This window comes from Daphnia pulex, chromosome 4, assembly GCF_021134715.1.
Source record: "Daphnia pulex isolate KAP4 chromosome 4, ASM2113471v1".
Classification (NCBI taxonomy): domain Eukaryota; kingdom Metazoa; phylum Arthropoda; class Branchiopoda; order Diplostraca; family Daphniidae; genus Daphnia; species Daphnia pulex.
Genome location: NC_060020.1, coordinates 4,557,306 through 4,582,555, shown reverse-complemented (window position 1 = coordinate 4,582,555; position 25,250 = coordinate 4,557,306). Strand labels below are relative to the sequence as shown.

At 41.2% G+C, this 25,250-nt stretch overlaps 3 protein-coding genes and 2 long non-coding RNA genes across 17 annotated transcripts; 1 reads left to right on the top strand and 4 right to left on the bottom strand.

The window, feature by feature from the left end:
• Window positions 1-1,407: 1,407 nt before the first annotated feature.
• On the bottom strand, window positions 1,408-6,038 carry LOC124193085. 11 transcript variants are annotated; one of them, XR_006874011.1, is made up of 7 exons: window positions 5,725-6,038; window positions 2,757-2,925; window positions 2,532-2,699; window positions 2,347-2,438; window positions 2,132-2,260; window positions 1,956-2,066; window positions 1,408-1,877 (listed from the first exon to the last, which is right to left on the bottom strand). It is a non-coding gene; the product is annotated as an uncharacterized LOC124193085 (long non-coding RNA). The 11 variants fall into 11 exon arrangements; XR_006874016.1 differs by having other exon boundaries at window positions 1,408-1,827; XR_006874009.1 differs by having other exon boundaries at window positions 1,956-2,260.
• A 108-nt stretch (window positions 6,039-6,146) lies between these two features.
• LOC124193079 lies at window positions 6,147-6,586 on the bottom strand. Its single transcript, XR_006874005.1, has 3 exons — window positions 6,471-6,586; window positions 6,321-6,384; window positions 6,147-6,239 (listed from the first exon to the last, which is right to left on the bottom strand). It is a non-coding gene; the product is annotated as an uncharacterized LOC124193079 (long non-coding RNA).
• Window positions 6,587-7,124: 538 nt separating this feature from the next.
• On the bottom strand, window positions 7,125-13,453 carry LOC124193078 (nidogen-like). The gene is made up of 24 exons (XM_046586735.1): window positions 13,113-13,453; window positions 12,762-12,898; window positions 12,546-12,687; window positions 12,257-12,465; window positions 12,072-12,169; window positions 11,855-12,004; window positions 11,507-11,743; window positions 11,217-11,417; window positions 10,932-11,153; window positions 10,763-10,859; window positions 10,515-10,684; window positions 10,183-10,449; window positions 9,898-10,113; window positions 9,520-9,837; window positions 9,303-9,434; window positions 8,990-9,228; window positions 8,754-8,910; window positions 8,558-8,686; window positions 8,382-8,492; window positions 8,062-8,192; window positions 7,780-7,996; window positions 7,592-7,700; window positions 7,406-7,527; window positions 7,125-7,337 (listed from the first exon to the last, which is right to left on the bottom strand). The coding sequence occupies exons 1-24, from the start codon at window positions 13,338-13,340 to the stop codon at window positions 7,249-7,251; spliced, it is 4,128 nt and encodes a 1,375-aa protein (XP_046442691.1). The 5' UTR covers window positions 13,341-13,453; the 3' UTR covers window positions 7,125-7,248.
• A 454-nt stretch (window positions 13,454-13,907) lies between these two features.
• Window positions 13,908-19,831, bottom strand: LOC124193073 (methionine synthase-like). The gene is made up of 25 exons (XM_046586724.1): window positions 19,673-19,831; window positions 19,146-19,348; window positions 18,830-19,082; window positions 18,529-18,695; window positions 18,364-18,458; window positions 18,201-18,301; window positions 18,010-18,139; window positions 17,752-17,944; window positions 17,639-17,695; window positions 17,488-17,571; window positions 17,241-17,426; window positions 16,996-17,175; window positions 16,701-16,928; window positions 16,522-16,638; window positions 16,301-16,453; window positions 16,128-16,238; window positions 15,894-16,062; window positions 15,620-15,822; window positions 15,372-15,546; window positions 15,146-15,301; window positions 14,994-15,076; window positions 14,693-14,916; window positions 14,437-14,626; window positions 14,166-14,369; window positions 13,908-14,099 (listed from the first exon to the last, which is right to left on the bottom strand). Exons 1-25 carry the CDS (start codon window positions 19,707-19,709, stop codon window positions 14,016-14,018), a joined length of 3,783 nt encoding a protein of 1,260 aa, XP_046442680.1. The 5' UTR covers window positions 19,710-19,831; the 3' UTR covers window positions 13,908-14,015.
• A 172-nt stretch (window positions 19,832-20,003) lies between these two features.
• Window positions 20,004-24,668, top strand: LOC124193077 (beta-1,4-mannosyl-glycoprotein 4-beta-N-acetylglucosaminyltransferase-like). 3 transcript variants are annotated; one of them, XM_046586732.1, is made up of 4 exons: window positions 20,004-20,492; window positions 21,581-21,785; window positions 23,017-23,692; window positions 23,799-24,668. In XM_046586732.1, exons 2-4 carry the CDS (start codon window positions 21,669-21,671, stop codon window positions 24,443-24,445), a joined length of 1,440 nt encoding a protein of 479 aa, XP_046442688.1. In that variant the 5' UTR covers window positions 20,004-20,492; window positions 21,581-21,668; the 3' UTR covers window positions 24,446-24,668. The 3 variants fall into 3 exon arrangements, with proteins under 3 accessions (XP_046442688.1, XP_046442690.1, XP_046442689.1); XM_046586734.1 differs by lacking the exon at window positions 20,004-20,492 and adding an exon at window positions 20,559-20,879; XM_046586733.1 differs by lacking the exon at window positions 20,004-20,492 and adding an exon at window positions 20,937-21,410.
• The last annotated feature ends 582 nt before the right edge of the window (window positions 24,669-25,250 follow it).

Here is a 25,250-nt window from a genome sequence, read left to right as displayed (position 1 = left end):
TTTCATACACCAGATTCGTGGATTCTCTCTTGGTTGACAGCAGAGAGGATATGCCACTGTTGACCTGGTCACTTTTGCGCAACGTTGGCACAGCTCTCGAACTTCTTCCTGCGGAAATCAAAAAATAATTAAATCAAATGAAAACTGGCGAAATGAAAATAGGCTCATCAAATTCTACAGACACTATAAATTTTGTTTTGCCAGTACCTGTGAATCGCAGTCATTTCCCTGTCGCATGGCTCGGCGTAGAAGAGTCATATCGACGTCGTCAAAAGAGTCGATACTACTTAAGGTGGGTGATGAATGAACGTGTTCCAAAAAGTCCGCCAGACAGAGGGCCAGAGTCGCCAATAGCAGGTGATTCGAATTCATCTAAGGTGGAATCAACAGGTTGCATGAACATTTCGTTGCGCACGTGCCGGTATTTCAAAATTCGAAAGGCAAGTTCTTCTAGCTGTGCCTTTTATAGACACAATAGTGTGTTGCATCATCGGCGCCTTTTTCGGCCATCCCTTCCACGTAAGACATAAATGCGACTGTCTCGTTCTTCCTTAATGATTGGAAACTCTTTAATTCTCTGCGTGCCGACTGTCCTGTTATCTATTCTTTAGAGACGACTTTTTGCCTGTGAGTGACTTAAAAACGACGATCTGATATGGAGTTCCCTGACCCTATTTATAAACCATGCTAGTTTCTACTGCGCCTTATCGTCCCAGCATGCTATGATTTATTACTTCTCTGATAGACATAAATCGGATAAAAATAGCTCGAACCTTCTTGTCTGGCGTTTAATATGCAAGTGCCGGTAGCCTTTGATTCAAGTTTGGATTTTTTTTTATTATGGTGAGAATGTCTTGTCGGAATGCGATTGCATAAGACCCTTTTTTTTACAGCTATTACCACGAAAACTGTTGTTGACCCACGAGGTTGAATTTAGTTCCCCGTCACCCCCATCTTATTGTATTGTTCTCTTTAAATGCCTTCTTTTGAATGGTTGAAAATTGGAGTCTCTCAGTTTCTCCCCCATGCACCTGCTGGTGGACAGGCCTGAGCCAAAAGGTGTGGGCCATGTTTCAACGCACCAATAAAAGATATGCTGGACTTTGTTGTTAAGAAGTTTATTGCTAAGAGAATGTCTCTTCGAGAGATTATTCAGCTATAGTTTTCTCTTTTTTTACTACAAATTTATTTTTAGATCAGCAAAAAAAAAGCAGATTCCGGTAAAAATTCGAATCAAGTTAAGTATACGCCATAAGGGCATTGCTTCTCTCTCTCTCGAACAGGTTATTACAAAATTCCTGAATAAACAGGAAAAAAAGTGATACGCACTTTTGTTTGTTGAAGCCCTTTGAATTTAAAATCAGACAGTTGACAATTGTGAAATGTAATAAGGAGATACTAACTCACCACGGATCGGAGTTGATTTGAAGTTGAAGTGCTTGAAGTGTAGTGATCCTGAACAATTGCGGTGCGGAGGAAGTTGGTTGATGTCAAACGGAAGGGACGAAGCTCAATGTAATAACTTACACGAAATTGAAATAGTTCACCCTATTTGAGTGGTACAACCAATCACAGGTAGAAGGTGTCTGTCACGTTGACTCCGACGAGATCCCCTTTTATAGTTCAACAGCTCCCTCCCATCGTTGACTCCTCCAAAAAGGTGTAGACAGTCCCATAAGGCCGCTGGATGGTAAGCGCGCGCAAACCTCTGGGCTTCAGCGTGGGATGAATCTTTCCAGCGGAGAAATATTTGCTGGTGGGTTCCAGTGCTGCCGTGTTTGTCCTCAGAGGTCTTCTTTGGCTCAACGACTTAAAGAACTGGACCATCTATATAAGTGATAAGGTTAACGACTGAACAGATTTGAAACTCCCCCTCCCTCCGTCCGGAAAAAAAACAAAAGAAAAACATTAGAAAGTGAGGCCTGATATGACCTGCAGCAGAAGTACCGAGTTACCATCTTCATGGGGCTTTGAAGTTTTTGTTTTGGCGGATGATTGCGGGTCTCCCCGAGATGCCGACATATCCAACAAGAGCATTAGGTTTCCAGATAGCGGTCATATGGTCACTGTTGTAGTATCCAAGGGATTTCGTTGTTAGGTCAACAGTTCACATCAATGATTTTTTACCCACCCACTACAGGTTTGCATCGGGATGGACTGTGTTTAGTGCACTTTCTTTCTTGTTCTTAATCAACATTTGCCACATCTCGGACTTGATCATGAATCATATACGAAGGCCACCCACACGGTAAAAACTATTCTGTCATTCAAAATGAAAATTGACCAAGTTAATTTGATATGTGATTTCTTATCAAGCACAATTGAAGTGAGAAAGAAACACTATACCTAAATATTAAGTTGCATGGTACTACTAGAATTTGATTGTATGGACTACAAAGATGACGGTTGTTTGATCCAGGATCTAAATAATTAACAACCTATAAAATACAAAATGAAAACAGAAGAATTACGAAATTTTGGAAATCCAGTGTTTTGTTTCACACACATGTGCTGCTGAGTTTATATTATACCTCCTGATGAGGTGTTGAACGAATTTCCTGGAAAGCAGACAGAGGGATTTTCCCGACTGCTTTATTTTAGGGAGGAGAAAAAATTCATTCATCCATATTAGGACTAACTAGTACGTAATAAATTTTACGACGTGCACGAAATGATAGCACCTTCGGGACAGACTTTACCTAAAAAAAAAAAAAACTATTGAATGCAATCTTGCCTCATTCGAGTTCGTATACTACCTCGTAATCGCACAGTGGGTCGCCAAAGTCGGTAACCGACAAGAGAGTAACACACACACACAGCATCACCTCCTTTCAAGCTGCAGCTGCTGTACATATTAAATAGGTGTGAACGTGACAAGTCTGCGTCCTATTCTGGTTCCGTTAGGCCATACCGCGGGCAAATCACCTAATTGATAAACCGTGTCATTTTTTTTTTAATGTTTTAACAGTGAAAGATGGATTGGCAAGTAAAATACAAGTTACTGAAAAATCATTCATGGCGAATTTAAAAAGCTGTGTGAACGAACGATCGGATGAATGAACGGAAAAGTGTGCGTGAGTAACCTCACCGTGCACCATTCACTATCAGTATATCCATCAATTAAGGTGATCAATGGATGGAACGGCTAGAAAAGTTTTTCAGCCTTGCGTTTTAGAGGCATGGTCGGGAATCGTGAAACTTGCCAAGAATGGTAATCACTCATGACTACTTTAAACTCCCCGCATAGAGAGACCACTGCACGACACCATAAATAGTCTGGCATCGGCCATGCCCGACAGTAAACTATTTTTTTTTTTTCATTTCGCAATTTTATTGAGGTATCCAAATTTAAAGTGCGAAAAAGTTTACTACATTTTATTTTATGACGTGATTTTAAAACCCGTCTTGGGTTTCTGAAAAATTTCTCCGACAAAAAAGAATAGGGAACCTTTAGTGATTCTAAATAGATAAAGGGAAGGTTGCATAATCTATTTAAGTATTTCTTTTTATTTATTTTAAGCCAGTTAGGTCTAAGTATTAAAAGAAGTAGTATCCCATCTGAAACTCTTGCAATATTTAATCGGGTATACTAAAAACTTGAAATAATTGAATCTCATCATCTTCATGCTTCTGCTTTTCGGGATTGTGTTTTAAAGGTCGATTTTTTAAAGCGGTTCACACCCAAGCGAACTTTTGATATTCATATCAGATTTGGATTTCTTATTCATAAAAGGAAAGGAAAAAGAACGACGTGGATATCTTTTAAAGCACCACAATTTGTCTACAGTCACCGCCTGAAACTGAAAATGTTCTTTTTGTTGGCATTATTACACTGTGACTTGTAATCTGTCGCTTTATGGCACCAATCAAATGATATGAATGAGTGTCATACTTCTTTATAAAAATAGATCGACAGTTGCCAATTTACGACTATCACGAGCTTTTTACTTCATCAGTAAATTAGAAACGTTCTATTTGAACCTCATTCAAATTTAGGCTACCTAGAGTCTCTTCTATGAACGCGATTAATACTTCCCACCCCCCTCTTTGCTACTGTAAATGGCGGATTGCGTTGGCGTATAAGCTACGCAGTTAGGCACGCGCTGCAGGTTTATGTTATCAAGAATTTAATCTGTGCTTTTCCAGCAAATGTGAGATTACTGTGTGGTTTTTTCAAGTTCAAGTTTAACATCCAATAATGAATTCAAGCAAAGCGGATAAAAAAGTGCCTGGAAGTTCATCGCAGGTGGACAGAAAAAAAATCCGGAAATCATGAATGGATTATTGGATTAACTTCTGTCCAGAAAATAATTTCAAATCTAATCAGACTTTTTAAACTTTGTCGTATGTCCTCCTTGAACTTGAAGATATTGTTCATATAATAATATAGACTTACAGAGAAGACACGCCCTTGCAGTAGATTATCGAATTGTGAGAACTTTTTGAAGGACAAAGACCTACGCAATTATTAGCTGAATAAATTGTTTGTTGAACTTTCATAATCTCTCTGTTTTACCCGAATTACGTCGCAAGAACTTGACATTCCTAAGAAAGATGTAACGGAAGTTATGGCAATGTAATGAATGTCCACTGTCCAGGAAAAGTTTGTAGGTCCAAATACGCTAATGAAACTTTATAAATCTTCTTATTACTACGTAATACGTACCTCTCTCAAAATGTTGGCAACGAAACTTTTTTCATGAGAATTACATTTAGAATTCAAATATGCCTCCTCCGCATTTTGTTTTTCCATGCTCAGCCGAAGAGCAGTTCACTTGTTCTAAAACGATGCATGGAAATCAGTGTAGCTACATTCGGGACGGTAGAGTACCATTCCCGTACCATTCCAGCCGCAGCTATATTATTCAGTATGGGTCAAACAATGAGCCTATAAATAATACGGTATAACGAAACTGCCATTTTGTTGTTGACTCGACGATCGCTAAGCAGACACATGATATATATAAGGAACGACGTCTGGTTTTCTTCCTTGTTGTGATGGTTACAGTTGAACAACAAAACATCAGTTTAGTTTCTGATGACGCAAGACTATAAGGTAATATCAACTGCGGAATAGCTATGCCTACGGCGTATAATGGGGTGATGAGACTTGCGGCTAATCCATAGAGTAAGCCTATTTATGCTTTTAGAATAACGAAAGCATCACAAATTATTTATTTTCAATTTCATATAATCCATAATCTTTGAATCTACTTTGTTCGTCTGGGACTATGACCGGAAATAGGATACATAAAAAGTATTTCAGCAAATTGTTAAAGATAAATGACAACGGATTCCTCAGAGAGTAGAATTGAGATTTCGCAACGACAGCACAGAATAGAGAATCATGTTTTGTTTTTAAAAGGACGCAAACCTCTTCCTTTTGTTCTTTTAACGGCTAGCTATATCTGTTTCGTTCGTCTGTTACATGGAAAAACCCACATGTTACTTAAAAGAGGAGATACCGGTGCGGCGGCAGTTCTCTCCGTCAATTGTCTATTTGCAAATTTGATTGTTGAGGCACAAAACCGAGCCTGATCTGCAGTCGTTCTACAAATGAGTTATTTAATGATCCCTGACTGAATAAACAAAAACGGCAAGAGGAAACGGTTTCAGTGGCTCAACAGCCTAGCTCAGGAATGATCGTACTCTGTACTATTTAACTATTTATAACCAACGCCAGCAAAGAGACAAAAATAAAGAATAGAAATATATTTTTCCTACCTTTATGCCTGTGAAATACGGCCAGGCATCCACAAAGTGCTGCTCCATCCACAGAAAAGTTGAATCCACCAGGGGGGATGGGAAAAAGGACGTCCTCATGAATACACCCACACACACACGGGTGTACACGAGGACACAGAGGGTATTTAAAGAAAGGGGAACAAGAGATTCGTAACTCGACCGACATTGGACCATTGGTGGTATCTCCAATGAAACAGGATGCTGTTTATCTAAAACAAAAAATAAAAAATGGGTTACGAACATATTGACAGAAACAACAAGTAAGAAAAAGTTGAAAATTAGACAGTGGGTAAACTCTAATGGTTAATGACAGGAGAATTTAAGGTTTACATGTAATACTGCAAATCACACAGATACATCACAGGTTAATAAAAGTATCGAAAAATATTACCCAAGTGATGATGAGACTGAGATTGTTGGTGATGAAAAGTAAATACCAGCACAGGCAAAACTGTCATATCTTGTGGTTATCATGGCTGGCTAAGGCCTAAAATCTACACAGCACAAAGGAAAAAGGTTAGGCCTATGTGTAGTGCAAACAAACTGCCATGTATTGACAGGGGCAGAAGGCTTACATGATAAAGCCTAGTCAGGAAAAGCCTGAATTTCACGGGCCTGAACGTCCATGACCCACGGGAACTAACATTTCAAAAATTTTGAAAGGTTTCTCGTCTATTTAAGCTCCAATGATAATCATTCTCTTAGTATTCTTAGTTTTGTTTTACCTGGCAAACAGCATGGAGTGTGCATTAAGCGATTCTATAAAGAGAAGTAACCAGAGTTGACACGAAAACCCCACTTTTGTAATTTTATTAAAATTACTTTAATTAATTAACAACGACTTTCGTGCACAACCACGTATTTTAAACAAAACGAAAGCAGACGACACAATATTCGAACTACCTTAAAATATCGATTAAAATGATTAAAAATCGACTGATAAAAAAATTGCGTGCTAAAATCTTTTTTAAAAACTGAAATCGTCACAATAAGACCCTCCAGGAACCAAGAGGGAATCAAAGATCGTAGGATGTTGCATAGTCTATTGCGGTCTATCATTGGGATTTGTAGAAATCGGAACTTCATCAGCTCACCAGATTGAATTGCTTTATTTTCGTAAATGTTGCTATGCCCAAGTATTAACGGTTGGAGAACCACCGTGACAAATGTATATGGAGCGGCCAACTGGATTGAGTTTCAAGCCTCCTTCCATTGCCCACTCCTGGGTGATGGATAGGAAAACAGATATTGAAATAATAAGATTTCAACAGGCATATACGCACGTACTTTGTCTATAACGTAGGCCTACATTGTATCTACAGTGTCAGTAAACTTTTTGAATGTTGTAACAGGCCTATATTAAGTGACTTTCTTTCATGTTTGAGTTGAGGGTGTATTTTACATGGTTACATCTCGATAGACAACAAACAAAAGTAAACACCCCTCCCCTTAGAAAAGATATTAAGGTTTAAAAAAAAATGTTTTTATCGGTGATTATAATGATTAAAGACAAGTTCTGCCGTTCGTTCCGCTGGGCAGACATATTTGCTCCGCATTGCAACCCCCAGAAGCCACCTGACACGCCGATTGAACTGCAAAATTTTAACGATAAAATAGTAAGTTTAATAACGAAAAAGAATTGCAAATTAGGTCTAATTACCTCTAGGGCATGTTTCCGGAACGGCGACAATCCCGTACAGTTTCCCTTGCCCACCTAACGGCACTTGCAGGGAAATGTTTTCTTTGTCGTTCTCGTCTTTCGATGCGCTCTTGATGGTTTTCCTATTACAGTTCAATGAAAAATGTATAACGGTCGATCGTTCGTGAACAGAATGGAATAAATTACTCTTCCCAGTCCGTCCAGAATAGGCGTTGTCCATAATGAGTAAGGCCGAACGGATATTTTACGTCAGAGCGGATTATTCGTCGGTTGCCACCGTCCAAGCTAACGCATTCTATAAATGAAAGTATTTCTTACGTAAAAAAGACGAACAAGGACACACACACACCAAAAACATGTCATGGCTTCATTACCAATTCTGCGAACTCCAGCATCGGCCCAGCAGATGTCTTGGCGCTCGAAATCAATGGTCAGCGAGTTGGGCAGTTGGAGGTCCGTCGTAATGAAATCGCTGCGCCGGTCCGTCCCGTCAGCATTGGCCCGTTCGATTTTCGGATTGGCTCGATCCCAGTCGCTCCAAAACAGAAGTCCGCGAGAAGGATGGACGGCGATGCCCCGAGGATTAATCAGCTGTAATTAGAAATATTGTTTAATTAAGCAAATTCATTTACGGTGAAAGTGTTTTATTTAAGTACTTTGGTGTCGAAGAGAACGCGACGAACTTTCGAATCCAAATTTGCCACTTCGATCGTATCGCGCATCGAGTCCGTCCAATACATGTTCCTTGATGCCCAGTCAATAGCGATGCCCTCCGGCGATCCGATCTCTGTAGAAAGTTAAAAAAAAGATTAACCAAATTCGTTTGAATACAACGCATTGATTCACGAGCAAATGATTAATGAACAAGTCCCAAAATGAGATGGTGATTATTTTGGTATAGCCTTGCGCTTTGGAACTTATTTTTGCATTTTTCTATACAAGGTTGTCAGCATGTTAATTATAATAAATGGATTACCTGAATTGAGGAAAACTTTGGAGTTGGATCCATTGTAAGCAGCACTGGTGATAATCCGTCCGTTGACATCGCTCCAATACACCCTTCCTTCAAGACAGTCGATATCGATACCTTAGAATGAACAAAAACGAATTAATTCAATTTCATAGACCCGACATTTAAATCATTTGTATTACCGACTGCTGCCTGGAAAATTTGAACATAAATTGGCCGGCCAGGCGTTGCCGGTGAGACCTGTATAGGTACGCGCAGAATTGACATGCCGTGGCTAATCAATAAGAATTTGCCATCGTGCTTCGGAATGACTAGAAAGACGACAAGAAAATGGTGATTATTTCAACTGGATGATATCAAACGACGATGAAATCTTACCTTGACACTGATAGCCGTCGCCTCTGAATCCATCGCGACAACGGCATCCATAGTAACCTTCAGTGTTCCAAGCGCAAAGGGCGTTCGCATGGCAGATACCCTCGTTATCGACGCACGATTCAAGTGGCCTACAGGTAGTTCCACTACCAGTGTAACCCTACAGCGCAAATAACCAACAAATATCGATCGATTTCATTCAGCGCATGGGAAATTGTGAATGAAGGGAGAAACCAGACCTCTTTGCACTTGCATCTGTACCCGATGGATTCGGGATCGTAGAGGCATTGAGCATCGCGGTGACAGTTATTAATGACGTTGCACCCAATGACACTCGGCTCGCAATGGAACCCGTTGCCGTTGAATCCCGAGCGGCAAACGCAGACGTATCGACCGCTCGATTCATCGGCCGTGCAAGCCGCATTGACGTGACAATTGTTGACTTCGTTACAGCCAGGCTCTTCTTCTTCTTCGGCGACTATCAAATTTAAAAAAACAAAATAATTATTCATCTTTATCTATTTGTGTTTATGACCTAAAATATACTAAGACCTTGCTCCGTGCGGAAGCAGCTTTTGCCGTCGCCAAAGTATCCTTGATTGCATTCGCATTGGAATCGTTGCTCGCGATTGCTGAACAGACACTGGGCATTGGCGTCGCAGTCGGACAGGGCGCTACATCCATCTGATTCAAGAGAAAATAATAAGAAAAGTCAGTTGTCGGGAGGACGGTGTTATATATTTTTGAATGGTGAGTCGTCGTCGCGAACCGATGGGAGTGCAGAAGACACCGTCGCCTCGGTAGCCGTCATTACAAACGCAGACGGATTTGAGAGCTTCGTCATCGTAGACACACATGGCGTTTGATCGGCAGCCGCCGACATCGCAACCAGAACCAGACGGCGGCTCGGTCGAAACCATTGGCAAGCCAATCTCGCTGGCGCACTGGAAACCGTCGCCTACGTAGCCGTCATTACATTGGCAGATGTACTGCTGCTGCTGTTCATCCGTACCGGCAGCAGTCGAGTTGCCAATAGACAGGACGCAGCGAGCATTGGGATGGCAAATGTTCACCTCGTTGCAAGAAACTAATAAGAAAAACAGATGGTTTAAAATTATTTTGACTTGATAACAAATTTAAATCATACCTGGCGTTTCACCGCTAACGACGGAGCGTTCACACTTTTCGTTGACGTAAAGGTAACCGTCTGGGCACCAGCAAACGCCGAGGATGCAAGTCGGTCGCACACAATCGTAGCCGTCACCTTCGAAGCCGGGCAGACACTTGCACTGATGAGTATTGAGCACTTCGTCGTAGGTGCATGTGGCGTAGGGGCTGCAATTGGCTGCTTGTTCGCAAGATTCTAAGATATACAAGCAATCAATGCACACCTTGCAGCGGTTACATCATAAGGTGGTCGAATATTTTATACCTGATGAGAGAGTGCAAGTCAGTCCGTCACCTCGGAATCCACTCACGCATTGGCACTGGTGCTGGTCGGTCTGACTGTTGTAGACGCATTGAGCATTCATGTCGCATTTGTCTTGCGTTCGGCAATCGACAGTCGGTGATCTAATCAACTGACACTGACTATCCGTTTCCTGATATCCGGCCAGGCAACGGCACTCTGGATGCCCTTGGTTATTCTCAATGCACTGGGAATGAGCTGGACAACGGACTCGTGAGCAAGGCGTCTCTTCTGTGAGAACACAAAATAATCAAATTGAACTGATAAATGGTTGTTGTTGAGACTCTTATATATACTCTGGCAATTAAATCCGTCGCCATTGTATCCGGCTTTACAGCGGCATTCATAACCTCCCGGTTGGTCGAAGCAAAGGGCGTTCTCGTCACATCGATCCGTACCAATGTTACACTCGTTAATATCGACGCAAGCCGATTCGTCTTTGCCCTCTTCGTAATAATATTCATAACTAAAACAAAAAATAATTTCCCAATTCAAAACGCTTATTAGAAAAGTCGTTTTGACTCAAATGTTTCTGTATACTTACCCTTTGTTGCAAACACATCGGAAAGTGTCTTTATCGGCTATGCAGATGCTGTTGGGAACGCACGACGCCTGACCTTTGACGCAGGGATCCTCTGTCTCTGCATTTGGCACACAGAAAACCAAACATTCAATTTCACTTTGGTGGAAAGAAAATTTCAAAAGGGAAATACCTTGCAGGGGTGAAATCTTGGTCGTCATGGCGAAACGCACAATCAATTCGCGTGCGTCGTAGGTGACAAAGTTGCGTCCCACTTTCAATTTGAGAACGGTGGTGTTATCGAGCGACGCGAAAGGACACTCTTCAAAGTGGATAACGTGGTCGACAGTGAACGGTATGTCGAGACTCGATCCTTCGATGCGGAAAGCACGTCGACTCGACGACCTGAATTCACCTTTGCAACAACAGACAATAGATTATTTTGCTGTCGAAATGTCGAAATAAAAGTTATTTTTACCCAATCCTGTTTTGTGGTGCTCTTCTTCGTAATCGGCGATTTCAATTTTGGAGCCGTGGGAAATGGACGGCACCGTTCCGTACACGTTGATGCTCATCCGCAAATAATTGAAGACGTCGACGCCGTGGAAACGCTGTTCGATGACAACGCGATGACCCGTTTGGGGGAAATCCATAGTCGTTGTAAAATTAAATTTACCTCCTTTTATGGGGAAACCAATAAATAAGAATAAAAGAAATAAAAAACCCGTGCGGTTTCCCAGGGAATCATTCTCCGCAATGGATACATGCCTGTCAGTTGGTAGCCATTGGGGGCATTGATGGAAGTGGAGCGGGCAAATAGCCATCCGACCACTCCGCCCAACATGGAAAGAGGCTGCAAATCGAAACCGATAGTTTCGTTCATTTTGGATACTGCTGTGTAAGCTCGGCCATCACTGGTGACGACGTACGAGTGTAGGTCTTCGTCCTGGAAGCTCAGACCATTGATTTTCCCGCTGACTTTACCGTTGATCCGCTGCGGAATACCTTTTGGTTGATATTTAAAAATAATTTAAGCTTCCCACTCGATTCCGGAATATCCGGAAATTCCGGAATATCATATATAAAGGAATATCCGCGGGATATGAAAATATTTACCTTCTGTCAAGCAATTGCGACCGTTTCCGATAAATCCTGTCGAGCATTGACAACAAAACCCTGGGTTGTAATCCACACAAATGGCTTTGCTGTGACATAATGCCGATCCTACCGCACAAGTCTCGGCCACTTGCGGCTGCTGCAGAGTAGCTGTAATTACCAGTAAAGTTTCAATTAGACTCAAGGACAGATTAGACAACTTTGTATCAAACTCAACTGTCTCCAGTTGCTAAATCGGGTGATTCTACTTCGTCGACTTCGCCAAGTTTGCCAACGCGAAACATCCACAGACCGGGAACTCCGATATTTGATAATCTGCAGTAAACGAATTCAACATCTTCACTAAGTAAACTCAGAACTTAACTATAATTATTAAGACGGATATAAGAAGAATTAACCTACTTGTTCAAGTTGGAAACTTGATCCGAGCCGGAACCTTCTAGAAGATAGAATCGTCCATCGCCAGAAACGAATCCAGTTTGAGCTCGAGCGTCTGGCAGATTTGGATTTTTTCCGACTCCTTGAATCCATTGAATGCCTTTATCCGGATAGGCGAACAAAATGAACGATTCCTGGCCATCTGAAGCTATCACTAGCTGGAACGTATTGCCCTGTATAAAGAGAGAAGAGAGTCACATTACGTACTCAGTGCCAATTTCTTTTTTTTTTCTTCCTATTTTCTGTATATAACCTTATCATTTCCCCGATCAAAAAAGCCGACGTCATCCCAAGTGACGATAAACAAGTCCTTGGCTTCGAAACCTCTTCCAGATGTGAAGTGTTTTTGGATGAGAACAGAGGCGCGTTTGATGTCCACCGACTCGCGCGTTTCTCTGTAAAAAAAAAAAAATTTCATTTTACAAAAGGATTTTCCAAATATAACTGTTTAGTACACAAACATATATACCTGTACCATACTGCTCCTCTAGCTCGAATATCCACATCTGAATACAACGGGGCGATGGTGGGGTAGTCCAGTGGAAAAGGAATGCTAAAAAAGCTGGCGATTTCCGTCAAAAATGACACCAATCCATTTTCGTTGACCTTTTTGTGAAATGTAAAACGTTACAAGATGTTCTTCAGAAAATACTGGCGACAAATAATTTAGTGCCACTGAGAAACTGATAACTTGTCATCGCTAACATATGTGGGAACCAACCCGATGACTAATCGGTCGAACAAACAAATGAGCTATATAGCCCCTTGGGAGTGCTGTACATCTCGGTTATAAGAATGCTGCGAAAGCTAATAAACTTACATATATGGAGTTGTAGGTTTGGTTGTAGAATATCACAGGCGTCGTCAATTGAACTTCGATGCTATTGTAATCATCCGTCTCGTTGTCCAGCCGTTGATTGGAAACCGTTTCACCGAAGGGAAAGAGCAATTCAGACTTGGAGAATGCCGAGACGATTAGATAATTCGGTCCGAGAATAATGCAAATGAGGAAGAGAACAAACGGGGCGCAGTGCCTTCGTAAAGACATGATGACGGGCTCGCGAGCTTGTCCGAAGATGCGCGACAACTGGCCATACCATCCACGAAAAACTTGTCTGTCCTTTTTGGAAAGTAATTCGATATCTGTAGTAGCCTTCTGCTGCTCACCCCCCTCTCTCTCTCTCTCTAGCTATCACGTAGCTGGCCAGCAATACCCCAAAAAACCGGAAACATATGGCCATGACCTCTTCAGTGAGTCCCCAGTGAGTTCAAGTTTTTAGGCGTACATGTGTGATATTGGGCGGCCAACTTTGCTGGTCCGACTCTTGTGCAGCATGTCGGCTGTATAAATAACCGTCCTCCAGCTCAATGAGCGGAGTGCTGTGTCCATCCAGCGGCATTTCACTAAGTGCTCTTAGTCGACTCTCCAGTCTCGCCAAGAGACAGATAATTTCAAGGATAATTTTCTTTTTTAAACTTTGCTTAAGATCGTTTTACTATGCCAGTTGTAAAATGATGAACCCATAAGCGCATTCTTAAATGTTTTTCACTCTTTTTTTTTTATTTATTTTTTTAAATGATGCGAGTCTCAAAGACTCTCAAAATGTGACATGGATGCCATATAAAATTTGTTTATTTAACCTATTTCATCATGATCTTTGCATAGTGCTAAAATGCCAAATAATCCTTAAATGATTTCTTTTCGGATTAATTGACAGCACGTTTACAAGTCATACGCCAAGTTGATGCTCAGAGTTTTTTCAACTTGAGAAACGTCAGCTTCCTTTCTCGATGCGTAGTCAATCACCTATAAAGTACAGGATGTTTTTAAAAAACTGTTGAAAAACCTTTTTGTGAAAATGTTGAATATTACTTGATCTTTGGAGATTTTCCCAACGCCAAAGTAATGAGACTCCGGATGGGCAAAGTAAAGACCGGATACCGAAGCAGCGGGTTCCATGGCTAAACTGTCAGTCAATCGGATTCCAGTTCTCGGTTCCGCTTGTAGGAGACGCCACATTGTCAACTTTTCAGTGTGATCTGGTTGGCTGGGATATCCCGGAGCTGGACGAATCCCCTGTGTAAATCAACATTCGATTATAATTCCAGTAATTTAATAGATGTTATCTTAATTAAGGCATTACCTTGTACTTGATGCCGTGTAATTCAGAGGGTGCAAGCCTTTCTTCTGAGCAGTAACCCCACAGCTCGGTACGCACAATTTCATGCAATCCTTCAGCGAAAGCTTCGGCTAAACGATCAGCCAAGGCTTTCGCCATGATAATATTGTAGTCGTCATTTTCCTTTTCAAATTTAGCGCAAAGTTCTTCACATCTAAATAAAACACACTCCGTGAAATTGCGTTTCAAAAAAATCGAGTGACATTTTACGACCACTCACCCGAATCCTGCCGTGACGGCGAACATTCCAATGTAATCTCCAACTCCAGACGTAAGAGGAGCTATGAAATCCGAGAGACACAAATGAGGTTCTTCTTTACTCTCCTTCTCTGCCTGCTGTCGCAGTCCACAGAATCGAGCGAGAGGCTCATCTCGAGGCCAATCGTCATCTTCATAAACCATAATATCATCACCGCAGCTGTTGGCTGGGTAGAACGCCAATACCTAGAATAGAATGGGAGAGAGAGCTGTCAACGCGCTGCTCGTAAATCGGATAAAATATTAACTAGCTTTCAGCCTACCCCTTTAGCATGGAGAAGTTTTTCATCGATGATTTGTTTCAACAACTTTTGAGCATCATCAAACACTTTTTTGGCTTCAGCACCTATGAAAGAATAATGAAATTGTCATTTTGATCTTATCTGGTTGATACTTTATATTCCAAATAATTTACCAACTGTTTCATCGTTGAAAATTTTTGGGTATCCTCGATTGGGGTATTTCCCTCTCAGCTGCCAAACATCAAAGAACGGTTTCCAGTCTATGTATGGGATAAGACTTTCCAGGTCGTAATCCGAAAAAACTTTGACTCCCAGGAAACTCGGACGAACTAAAGTTATTAACACATTGGAAATTGTTTAATGGCACGGAATACATTTAACGAATTTTTGAATAATTACCTGGTTTGAATTGGTTAGTGAAATCCAGTTTTAAACGACGCGCTCTGGCCAGCTCCAAACTGACATATTTGCGATCACGTAGAGTTTCGTAGTGTAACTGTCGGACGTCTTCGTAATCTTCTCGGATTTCTTCCATGTATTCTTGTATAGTGTTTTTGTCTAACAAAGCCGAGCTCTACGAAATGGCCAGGTAGTTTTCCTTTGAGTGAAATTTGTCAAGCATTTTTATTTCATGTTATTTTACGTACCACAACCACACTACGTGACGCATCGAGCACGTGAATGACTGGATGCTCGTACGCCGGAGCGATTTTCACGGCAGTATGAGCTTTAGAAGTTGTGGCTCCTCCAATTAGCAAAGGCACTTTCAGTTTGATGCGTTGCATTTCTTTGGCTACGTGAATCATCTCATCCAAGGATGGAGTAATCAGTCCAGAAAGTCCGACGATATCTAAGGAAAATGAAGGGAAATGTTATGAATTGCTTACAATGTGGAGTGACGTAACCGTTTTTAATACTCACCGGCTTTTTCTTGAATTGCTCGTTCCAATATTTTATCACAGGGAACCATGACCCCCATATCGATAACTCGGAAGTTATTGCAGCCTAAAACGACAGCGACGATATTTTTACCGATATCGTGGACGTCGCCCTTAACCGTGGCGAGAACGACCGTACCAGCGAAACGATCCTACAGAAACATTCCATATTTCATCAGGACCGTCTGTATTTACTTCATAATAACCGACATATTACGTTTTCTGACGCAACTTCACCCGATATGGCCTGGGCAGCTTCACGCTCTTTTTCCATAAAAGGTACCAAATGGCCCACGGCTTTTTTCATCACTCGAGCTGATTTGATTACCTATAGAAATCGACATTACCAGTATTTTTGGAAGTGAATGGTGCACATTTAAAAATTATTACTTGAGGTAAAAACATTTTTCCAGCACCAAACAGGTCTCCAACGACTGACATTCCTTTCATTAGCGGTCCTTCAATGATGTTCAACGGACGTGGATATTTTTTTGTATCCAATCGGGCTTCCTCTGTGTCTTCGACAATGTATTTATCAATACCCTAACACCAAAATTATATTGAATGGACTTTTGGCAAAATAAATATGGAAAAATGTATAGTCTTTTTACCTTCACAAGGGCATTTTCAATACGCTCTTCGACTGGTTTTGACCTAGAGTCATCAACTTCCACAGTCTTTTCACCTTTGACAGCAGTTTGAGCAAATTCCAGGAGTTTTTCAGTCCCCTATTTTGAATAAGGAAAGAATCAATAAGTGAAGATTACGAACACAAATGATTTAATCATACGTGAGCATCCTTGTTCCATAAAATGGCCTCGCAGAGTTGCAGTAGTTTAGGATCAATATTGTCGTAAACGGCAAGATTACCGGCATTTACTATTCCCATATCAAGGCCGGCTTTAATAGCATGGTACAAGAAAACGGAATGCATGGCTTCACGGATTTGCTCCATTCCGCGGAAGGAAAAGGATATGTTTGATACACCGCCACTCACTCGGCAGCCGGGACACACTTTCTATAAACGTTTGGTTAATACAGTATTTGTTAAGAGGCGCATTTGATTTAGTCAAATCGGATCTTACTTTAATTCTTCTGCAAGCTTCAATAAAATCAATTCCGTAAGTGTTGTGCTCTTCAATTCCCGTGGCTATGGTTAAAATGTTGGGATCGAAAATAATATCGTTGGGGTTGAATCCAACCTTATCAACAAGCAACTTGTAGGATCGAACACAAATCTCAACTTTGCGATCCGTGTCTGCGGCCTGCCGAATAACAAGAATTAATCCCGATAAGTCTTTTGCAATTTTTACTGTACATCGCTACTTACTTGGCCAAGCTCATCGAACGCCATAACGACAACTGCAGCACCAAATTTTCTTACAATTGTGGCTTTATGGATGAAATCTTCTTCGCCCTCTTTTAATGAAATGGAATTGACGATACATTTTCCCTGATTACATTTCAATCCGGCCTCGATCACTTTGAAGTTGGACGAATCGATACACAATGGAACCTACAGTTTCACAAGAAAATTAGATTGTATTTCACCAAAGAAATCGGAATTGTATTTTTACCTTGGATATGTCAGGCTCTGAGGAAATCAAATTCAGAAATCGAGTCATCGCTGCTACGCCGTCCAACATACCTTCATCCATATTCTGCGAAATTCAAATTCGATTTTTTAGTATATTTAAACATGAATCGCAAACGAAATTTTGCACTTACAATATCAAGAACTTGAGCACCATTTTCTACCTGCTCCTTGGCGATTTGTAAAGCCTCCTATAGTTTAAAGAAAGTAAAATATCAATCGAATGAAATGCAATTTAAAATCTTACGTCGTATTTTCCATCCTTGATGAGTCGCAAAAACTTGCGAGAGCCAGCAACATTACAACGTTCACCAATATTAACGAAATTTGTATCTTTTCCGATACGGAAAGGTTCTAATCCAGATAATAGCATGTGGCCTTCATAAGGATTGGGACTTGGCTTTCGGGGTGGATATTTTTCCACAATTTTTTTAATAGCTCTATCAAATCACATTTTACCATATTAAAAAATTTGATGTGCGAAATGTGTTATGAATGTAATTACTTGATATGATCAGGTGTAGTTCCACAGCAACCACCAATAATGTTGACAAGGCCGTCGCTGGCGAAATCCCGCAAACTTTCCGCCATTAAGTCGGGAGTTTCGTCGTATCCACCGAAAGTGTTTGGCAGACCTAGTTAAAGTATAATTTAACAAATGGTTCTTTCTAAACCGGTAAGACAGTAATGAGTTACCAGCGTTAGGATAACAAATGACGTATGCTGACGTGGAACGTCCAATCGTTTCAATGAAGGGTCTCATCTCTCGGGCTCCAAGTGCACAATTTAGACCTATACTGTGTTTCGTCAATCTTATTTTTAATTGACAAGCAAACAATTATTTTTGTCAGTTCATTACCATAATGGATTCGAATGTGACACGCTGATAACGAAGGCCTCTCCAGTTTGTCCTGACAGAGTTCTCCCGCTTTTGTCAACGATCGTTCCAGAGACCTAATTAATAATGAATAAACCATTAGAAAACAAAAGAAAAATACAAAACTATGTAATTTATTGTTCCCACCATAACAGGAATGCGACTGTATTCTTTTTCAAAAAGATTTTCAATGGCAAAGAGCGCCGCTTTGGAATTAGCCGTGTCGAAAATGGTTTCAACTAGAAGAATATCAGCACCACCGTCCAATAGAGCCCTGGCCTGAGTTGTATATGCGTCCACCAGTTCGTCAAAAGCTATAACAACCAAGGTCATGTTACATAAGTTTGGTTGCATAAAAGAAGGGGTTCAATGCACGATTGTTTATACATGGCGACATCCATACGACTCCAAATGAAAACAACAACCAACAAAAATGTATTTTACTTACTGATATTTCGGAAGTCCGGACGTTCGACTGATGGCGAGATGGATAAGGTACGATTCGTTGGACCAAGCGCTCCGGCTACCCAACATTGCTTGCCCGTCTTTTTCTCGTGATCGGCCACTGCACGAGCTGCCAACTTGGCAGATTCGAAATTTAATCGATATGCCCATTCTTCCAATCCGTAATCAGCCTGTGCGATCCACGTACCGCTAAAGGTGTTGGTTTCAATAATATCGGACCCAGCTTCCAAATATGCCTTAAAGAAAGTATAATCAAAATTAGCGAAACATCTTTAAATTTATAGAATTATGTCGTGTACGGTATGGATGTCGTAGATGATTTCCGGCCGAGTAATACTGAGCAAATCATTGTTTCCTTTAAGATTCTTTTCATGTCCAGTTAACTCTTCATTCCGAAAATCTTCTTCTTCCAGACGATGCTTTTGTATCATGGTACCCATAGCGCCATCGATAATCAGAATCCGTCGACCGAGTTCTTCTTCCAGCCGAGCGCTCTTTTCCGCTGTAAATTCAAATTAGTTATTTTTGGAAACTCCGATTAATTTACATGAATACATCTTTCGCGCATAGCAACACATATTTGAGATCTTTGACCTTCGCGAACGGTATAGACCTTTTTATTAGTTTGTCAGTCAATATGCGGCAGATTCTACATCTCACTAGTTGGGGGAAACAAACAGAATTGTCTACAGACTCATTCGAGGTCGATGAGGTAATGTAAACAGCCCCGAGCTAAATTTACAGATGTTACGTTTCAAACAAAACCCAGCTTTGGAAACACTTGCAAGCCAAAAATGTTAAGAAAATAATTGGACGGTTTACTTACACGACCAAGCCTTGTTGTGATTCACTGAGATGGTCATTTTCCCGGGCAGATGTTTTCACGATCAAGAGACAATTCTTTGGTAGTGTCGTGTAGCCAGGCCGACGTTGAAATGAGACCGAGTCTGTTTACTGTCAAGTCCTTTATGTTTTCATTGAATTCACGTGGAAGGCGCATGTGCACCACCTATGAATGACATTTTAAAACACTTGATTCATCCAACAGGTGGCAGTTCTCTTTTCTTTTATCACCACCAGTTTTGGAATTTGAGATTTGCCTTCCCTTCGGCGAAAACCATTACAATCCAGAAAATTTCTACATGTCCAGTTGGTTATGTAAACACCCTAGAGGGAGGCGAGTTAAGAGCTCACAGTCTCATGCACCCTTGAGCAGCAGCTGAATGCCCATGTTTGGAGAATTTGCCTCGTTAGACGAACGCTGCTGCCGAGAGATGAACATGAGGCGGTTGAATAGTCACGTGACACTTGTAGTACTGGCGGGATATCTCGCTGTTTCTCTCAGCAGAGAAAATAGAGAGCAACCGGTTCTTCTTGATTGTGTCGTCTCGGTTTCTACACATGGACATCTTTTTTGGCGTCTCTAGACCAACCTATATCTAGGCAAAGTGTGTGTGTGTGTGTGTGTGCAAACAGCTCAAGGAAGAAGGGAGAGTAGTGCCCAACGGGGCACACTAGCGTTCATTACATACAACTGAAAGAGTTCATTCTCTTACAGTGTGCTACGTCATCGACAACGATACAAACATTGCTCTCCCTGCAGATGAAACTCACGCTCACTCGGATCGTGGAGGTGAACGGCAGAGGTGAGTACCTAAAGTCTTTCACTCTAGACACAATTTGGTGTGATTGGTTTGTCCATTTAATAGAAAGTAGATGCTGATTATTATTTGTCGTTCATTCATTAATGTTATAGAAACTTGTCGTTCACCATTTTCGTGTGTCCCCGTGTTTTTTTGGTATTATCTCGTTGCCAGGAGAATGCACACAACCGTCAGATAAGAGAGTTAGGCAGGATGAAAGGAGATGTGATAACGTGATCCTGTTTAGAATGTCTATACCATTTGATCTCTGTAACGTGGGCGGTTTTGAACGCAAGTCAAAACACTAGTGGAGAAATGTGACCGCATTTGAACCTTTGCAATGGCCACGAGGCCTTTGAAGATGGCTAGAGGCTTAATATTTCGTTAACGGTACGTAAATTAGCCCATCGTACACATGCATAATTATTTGTAAAACGTTTTGCGGTTTTCAAATTTTAATTTTTTTTTCGTTTCAATTCTCTTGTTCGAATGCATTTCCTTATGGATTCTGAAAAAGAAAACGGGTCTAATCGCCAACCGACTCTAATTTCGTTTTTAGAAAGAGCCAAAAGGTCGGTGGGGAATTCCGTTCGAGCGTAACGCAATAATACAGTCCAGTTGATTAAAACGCGTAGCTTGTTTTTTTTCTCTCCCGATGTGTTGGTCAACTAGACCGTATCTGGTCGTCAGATGTGTCTTGTTGATACAGAGTTTTATTAGCTCAATATAGTGTCCTGGCAGCATTAGACTAACGCGCATATTGTCACACGCAAGTGAATTTTAAAAACGTCGTTCTCTCCTAAATTGGTGGATATTCTTTTTTTGGTGTCGACTGTAATTTTCCGTGATTTCGTAAACCTAGAATAACCCCCCGAGGATTTTTCAAAAGATAGAATTACCGAAACCGGTTGATAATAAAAGGTAAGAAAAAACCGGTCGGGGAGCAAAAGTCGATTTAACCCAAGGACTTCTTTTATTATTTTCAATTCTTACTTGTTTTGAAAGGAAACCTCTCCCTAAAATGGATGTGGAATTTGGACTGTTTGGTATTCTATAGCTAACAAGGATATACATTTTCTATTGTGTCATAGAATCTTATCAAGAGGTGCTGCTGCCAAGTGTCACGGGCGTTCAAGTTCTAACTAGCGAGACTCTGAAGCCTTTACAATTGCATTTCTAATGAGTCTGAAGAAATTGTTGAAAAAGCCAAAGACCTCGGAAGATTGCGCCGTTTCATCGTTTGAAGACAAAATGACACCTATGCGACGTTTCGCTCTATGGATTGTGACTATTCAGGTATGATAATTTAACAAGTCATTTCATTGGAAAAAATATTTTGGATTCACGGGGGTTTCTGCAACTTGCTTAAGGCTGCTTTGAGGGCGGGGCTATGTAATAAAAGACAATTTGAATTTTGTGCGTAACCTCGTTTCCCTAAAAGACTGCCATCTCTCGGAAACCGGCTTCACTAGGTAGTGTAATTTTAGAATCAGGAAAAAATACCAAAATTACAAATTGTGTGTGTAATTAGAATTTCCCCGAGCTATTAACTGTCTCTGTTAAACTTGCAAATTGGATCGCGCCAATTAAGAGTTTCTGGTCGTTGGCAATTTGTCCTGGCGTATTTCTGTCTTGTACCGTTTATATCGATTTAATTGCAAGAAAGTTGCAGACTATTTATTTTTGTGGTCCAAAAGTTCATCCAGTAAATGTATCAAACAAACAAAAAACGCGAATGTGTACCCCCAAAAGTCGATTGCGTCTTTATTATATCCTCATGTGCGTGCCATCTTGCGACAAAAAAACCCAGCGTAGTCTAAAAGAAAAGTCACAGAATACGTGACCACGACCGCTAGAAGGTAGTAGAACCTTCCGTGATGGCAGCGGGAGGGGGGTTCGTGACGGATCGGTCGCTATATTTATATATTTATGTACATATATACCCCGTGACCCACGTTTAGTTCAGAGGAGCGTAGATAAGCCAATATGGAGGACGTGACATTGTTCTCATAGGCACACGAAACCCATCGCGGGATGATCAATATACATCATGGTGCGCTGTCGTTTCGAATCAAAAGTTGCTAGGCAGAGTTGGTGTGTATAAATATAAACTTGGACGAGAAAACCGGACGCAAAAATATGCCCAGCAAAGAACTTGGAGTACGTGAATGAAATGACTTTCCGTCCCATATATATATATTTATATTTATTCCAACCGTAGAGTAGTAGTAGCCGTACTATTTGTACTACACCACATTCTTTTTTCGTTCTCCCGAGCCGTTGATTTTGTTGTTATTGGAAAAAAGGCACTGATGGGTTTTCAGCCTCAAGTGTGGAGGAGAGAAAACAAACAAAATGGAGAGTCTATTTGTATTATTTTTAGTCTAATTGCTTTCACAAGCTGTAAGACGTCAAGCGCATTATCGGCCTATTAGTCGCCCGATGATTTAGTCGACTGGAAAACGCTCCTTTGAAACGATCGATAAATAATCATCTTTTTTTATTATTATTATGATTCCTTTTTCAGATAGTGATGATAATTGGCATTATGAGCGTCTACACTTTCCAGCCCGGATGGTCGTCAACTTTGACAGCCTTTTACGCCGCAGGGGAAGCGGAAGAATCCTATAATGAGGTCGTCACATATCCGATCATTTTACCTTCTCTTCCAGAAAGCTACACGCTGGTTGATGACGACCGACCGTATTTTACGTTCCTACCCAACGACTTGAGCTGTTTTACGACCGGGACTGATTTGATGAAAAGCAGCAGCTCTCCCCCGGGTTCCAGTTGCACCTGTTTGGCGGGTTATTACGGACCTGATTGTGGCATACCGGGCCCAGTCTGGCACGCTTGTCAGACTTTAAACAATTGTTCCGATTTGAAAGTACGGAAGACGCCACGTCGTCTCATCCACGGACTAAACATCAACCACGAACTCGAATTCTTTCAAGTTCGACTCGAAGAAGTGGGTGATGTGTTGGATGTTGTTATCGTTGGCGAATCGAATCTGACGGCTGGAGGGGATGTGAGCCCATTGTACCTACTGCCGGAACTTCGCAAAGGATTCATGAGCGGCTTCCAGCACAAAATTATCCACATCTTCATCGATCACTTCCCACCTGAGGGACTGACAGACGGGTGGTTTGCAGACACATTTATACGTGACTACATGGGCCAGGAAGGCCTTAAACGCATCAAAGGTTCGTTTCCTGTCAGTTTTTATTCCAGCCTATTCGATATCTATTCTAAAATTTTTCAACTTTGACGGATATTTTTTTGTTTTTGTTGTTGCTGGGGCGGTTTCAGGTATTCGAGATGACGATCTATTTTTGTTGCTGGATGCCGACGAGATTCCCGATAGGAACGTCTTGCTCTTTTTGAAGCTTTACGATGGTTATCCGGAACCGATTGCCTTGACTTTGCGTTGGTCCATCTACGGTTTCTTCTGGAAACGATCCGTCAGTGATTCGCCGCACGTTGAAGACGTCACTCGTATCGTGGCCATTTCTACAATGCGGATGATTCGTCAAGTCTACGACGGCAAGGTAATGAGCATCCGCCGTAATTACCTCACGACCGAACCACTGCTAAGCCGAGTGGAGACTTACAAGAAGAGCGGCCATCCTGTCAAAGAGTGGAACATTGGCGAGGTTGGCGCTTACGCCGGATTCCATTGTTCCTGGTGCTACAGTCCGGAAGGAATCAAGCTCAAATTAATGTCGGCCCAAAAGGACGATAAACCGCGATGGGGCGACTTTCCTGATAAATTAGATCTCGGATACATTTCTGGATTGATCCAAAATGGACGCTGGTTCGACAATTCACAACCATTCTTCCTAGTCAAGCCGGAACAGGATCCCCTCTATGCGCCTGCTTACATTCTAAAGCACAAAAATAGATTTCATTACTTGTTGGATCCACCATCTTCCAACAAGACGACCAGTTCAACTTGACTTGTATGTAAATGACGTTTTGGGGGAAAATTTCTGATGATGATAAGTGGCAAAACGCCCATAAAATTTAAATTAATCCACTTGTTCGGGTGTAAAAGGAAGAAAAATATGTATATTCGATTGGGGCCATTAGTCGGCTCCCTTTTGGCGTTTTGTCTGATATTTTTGTTTCCTTGATATATATATATATATATTTTTCTCCAGTATACAGGATGAATATACACACACGCGTTTCTTTTTTGGGGGCTGCTGGTTCCAGCTGTGTCTCATTCTGTTCACAACACACCGACGACGAGAGACTCCTCCTCTATATAGTACTAGAACTCGCCTTTTGTTGTCCTTGAATTGTTGCCAGAAGACGGGAATTATCTCCAGCATTTCCTTTATGCATTACTTCATCATGGCGCTTCTTTATTTTTATTTTCTCGTGAAGAAAGAGAAAAAATCCGTGAAAAATGAGTTTCATTCTGCGCGCAAAGATTCAGTTGGATTCCGTAAATCATTTTCAAAAATCCAATCAGTTCCTATTCCGTTTTCTTTGTATTCACAAAGGAGGCCCATAACACGCACGAACATTGTTAGCATAACCAAATGACTAGGGAAACAAAAGTTGGCGCTGGAAAATGTTTTCAACTTTAAGTTTTCCGTGGAGTAGTGCTAGGAGAAAAACAAATTTGACGGGTCAAGGCTACCTGTAGATTGATCTGAGATGTAGAGAGCCGATATACAAACACAAGATGTTAAGTCCTTGGAACAGGTAGAAGACTATTGTCAACAAGAAAAAACCAGTTGCCATCTCCAACGG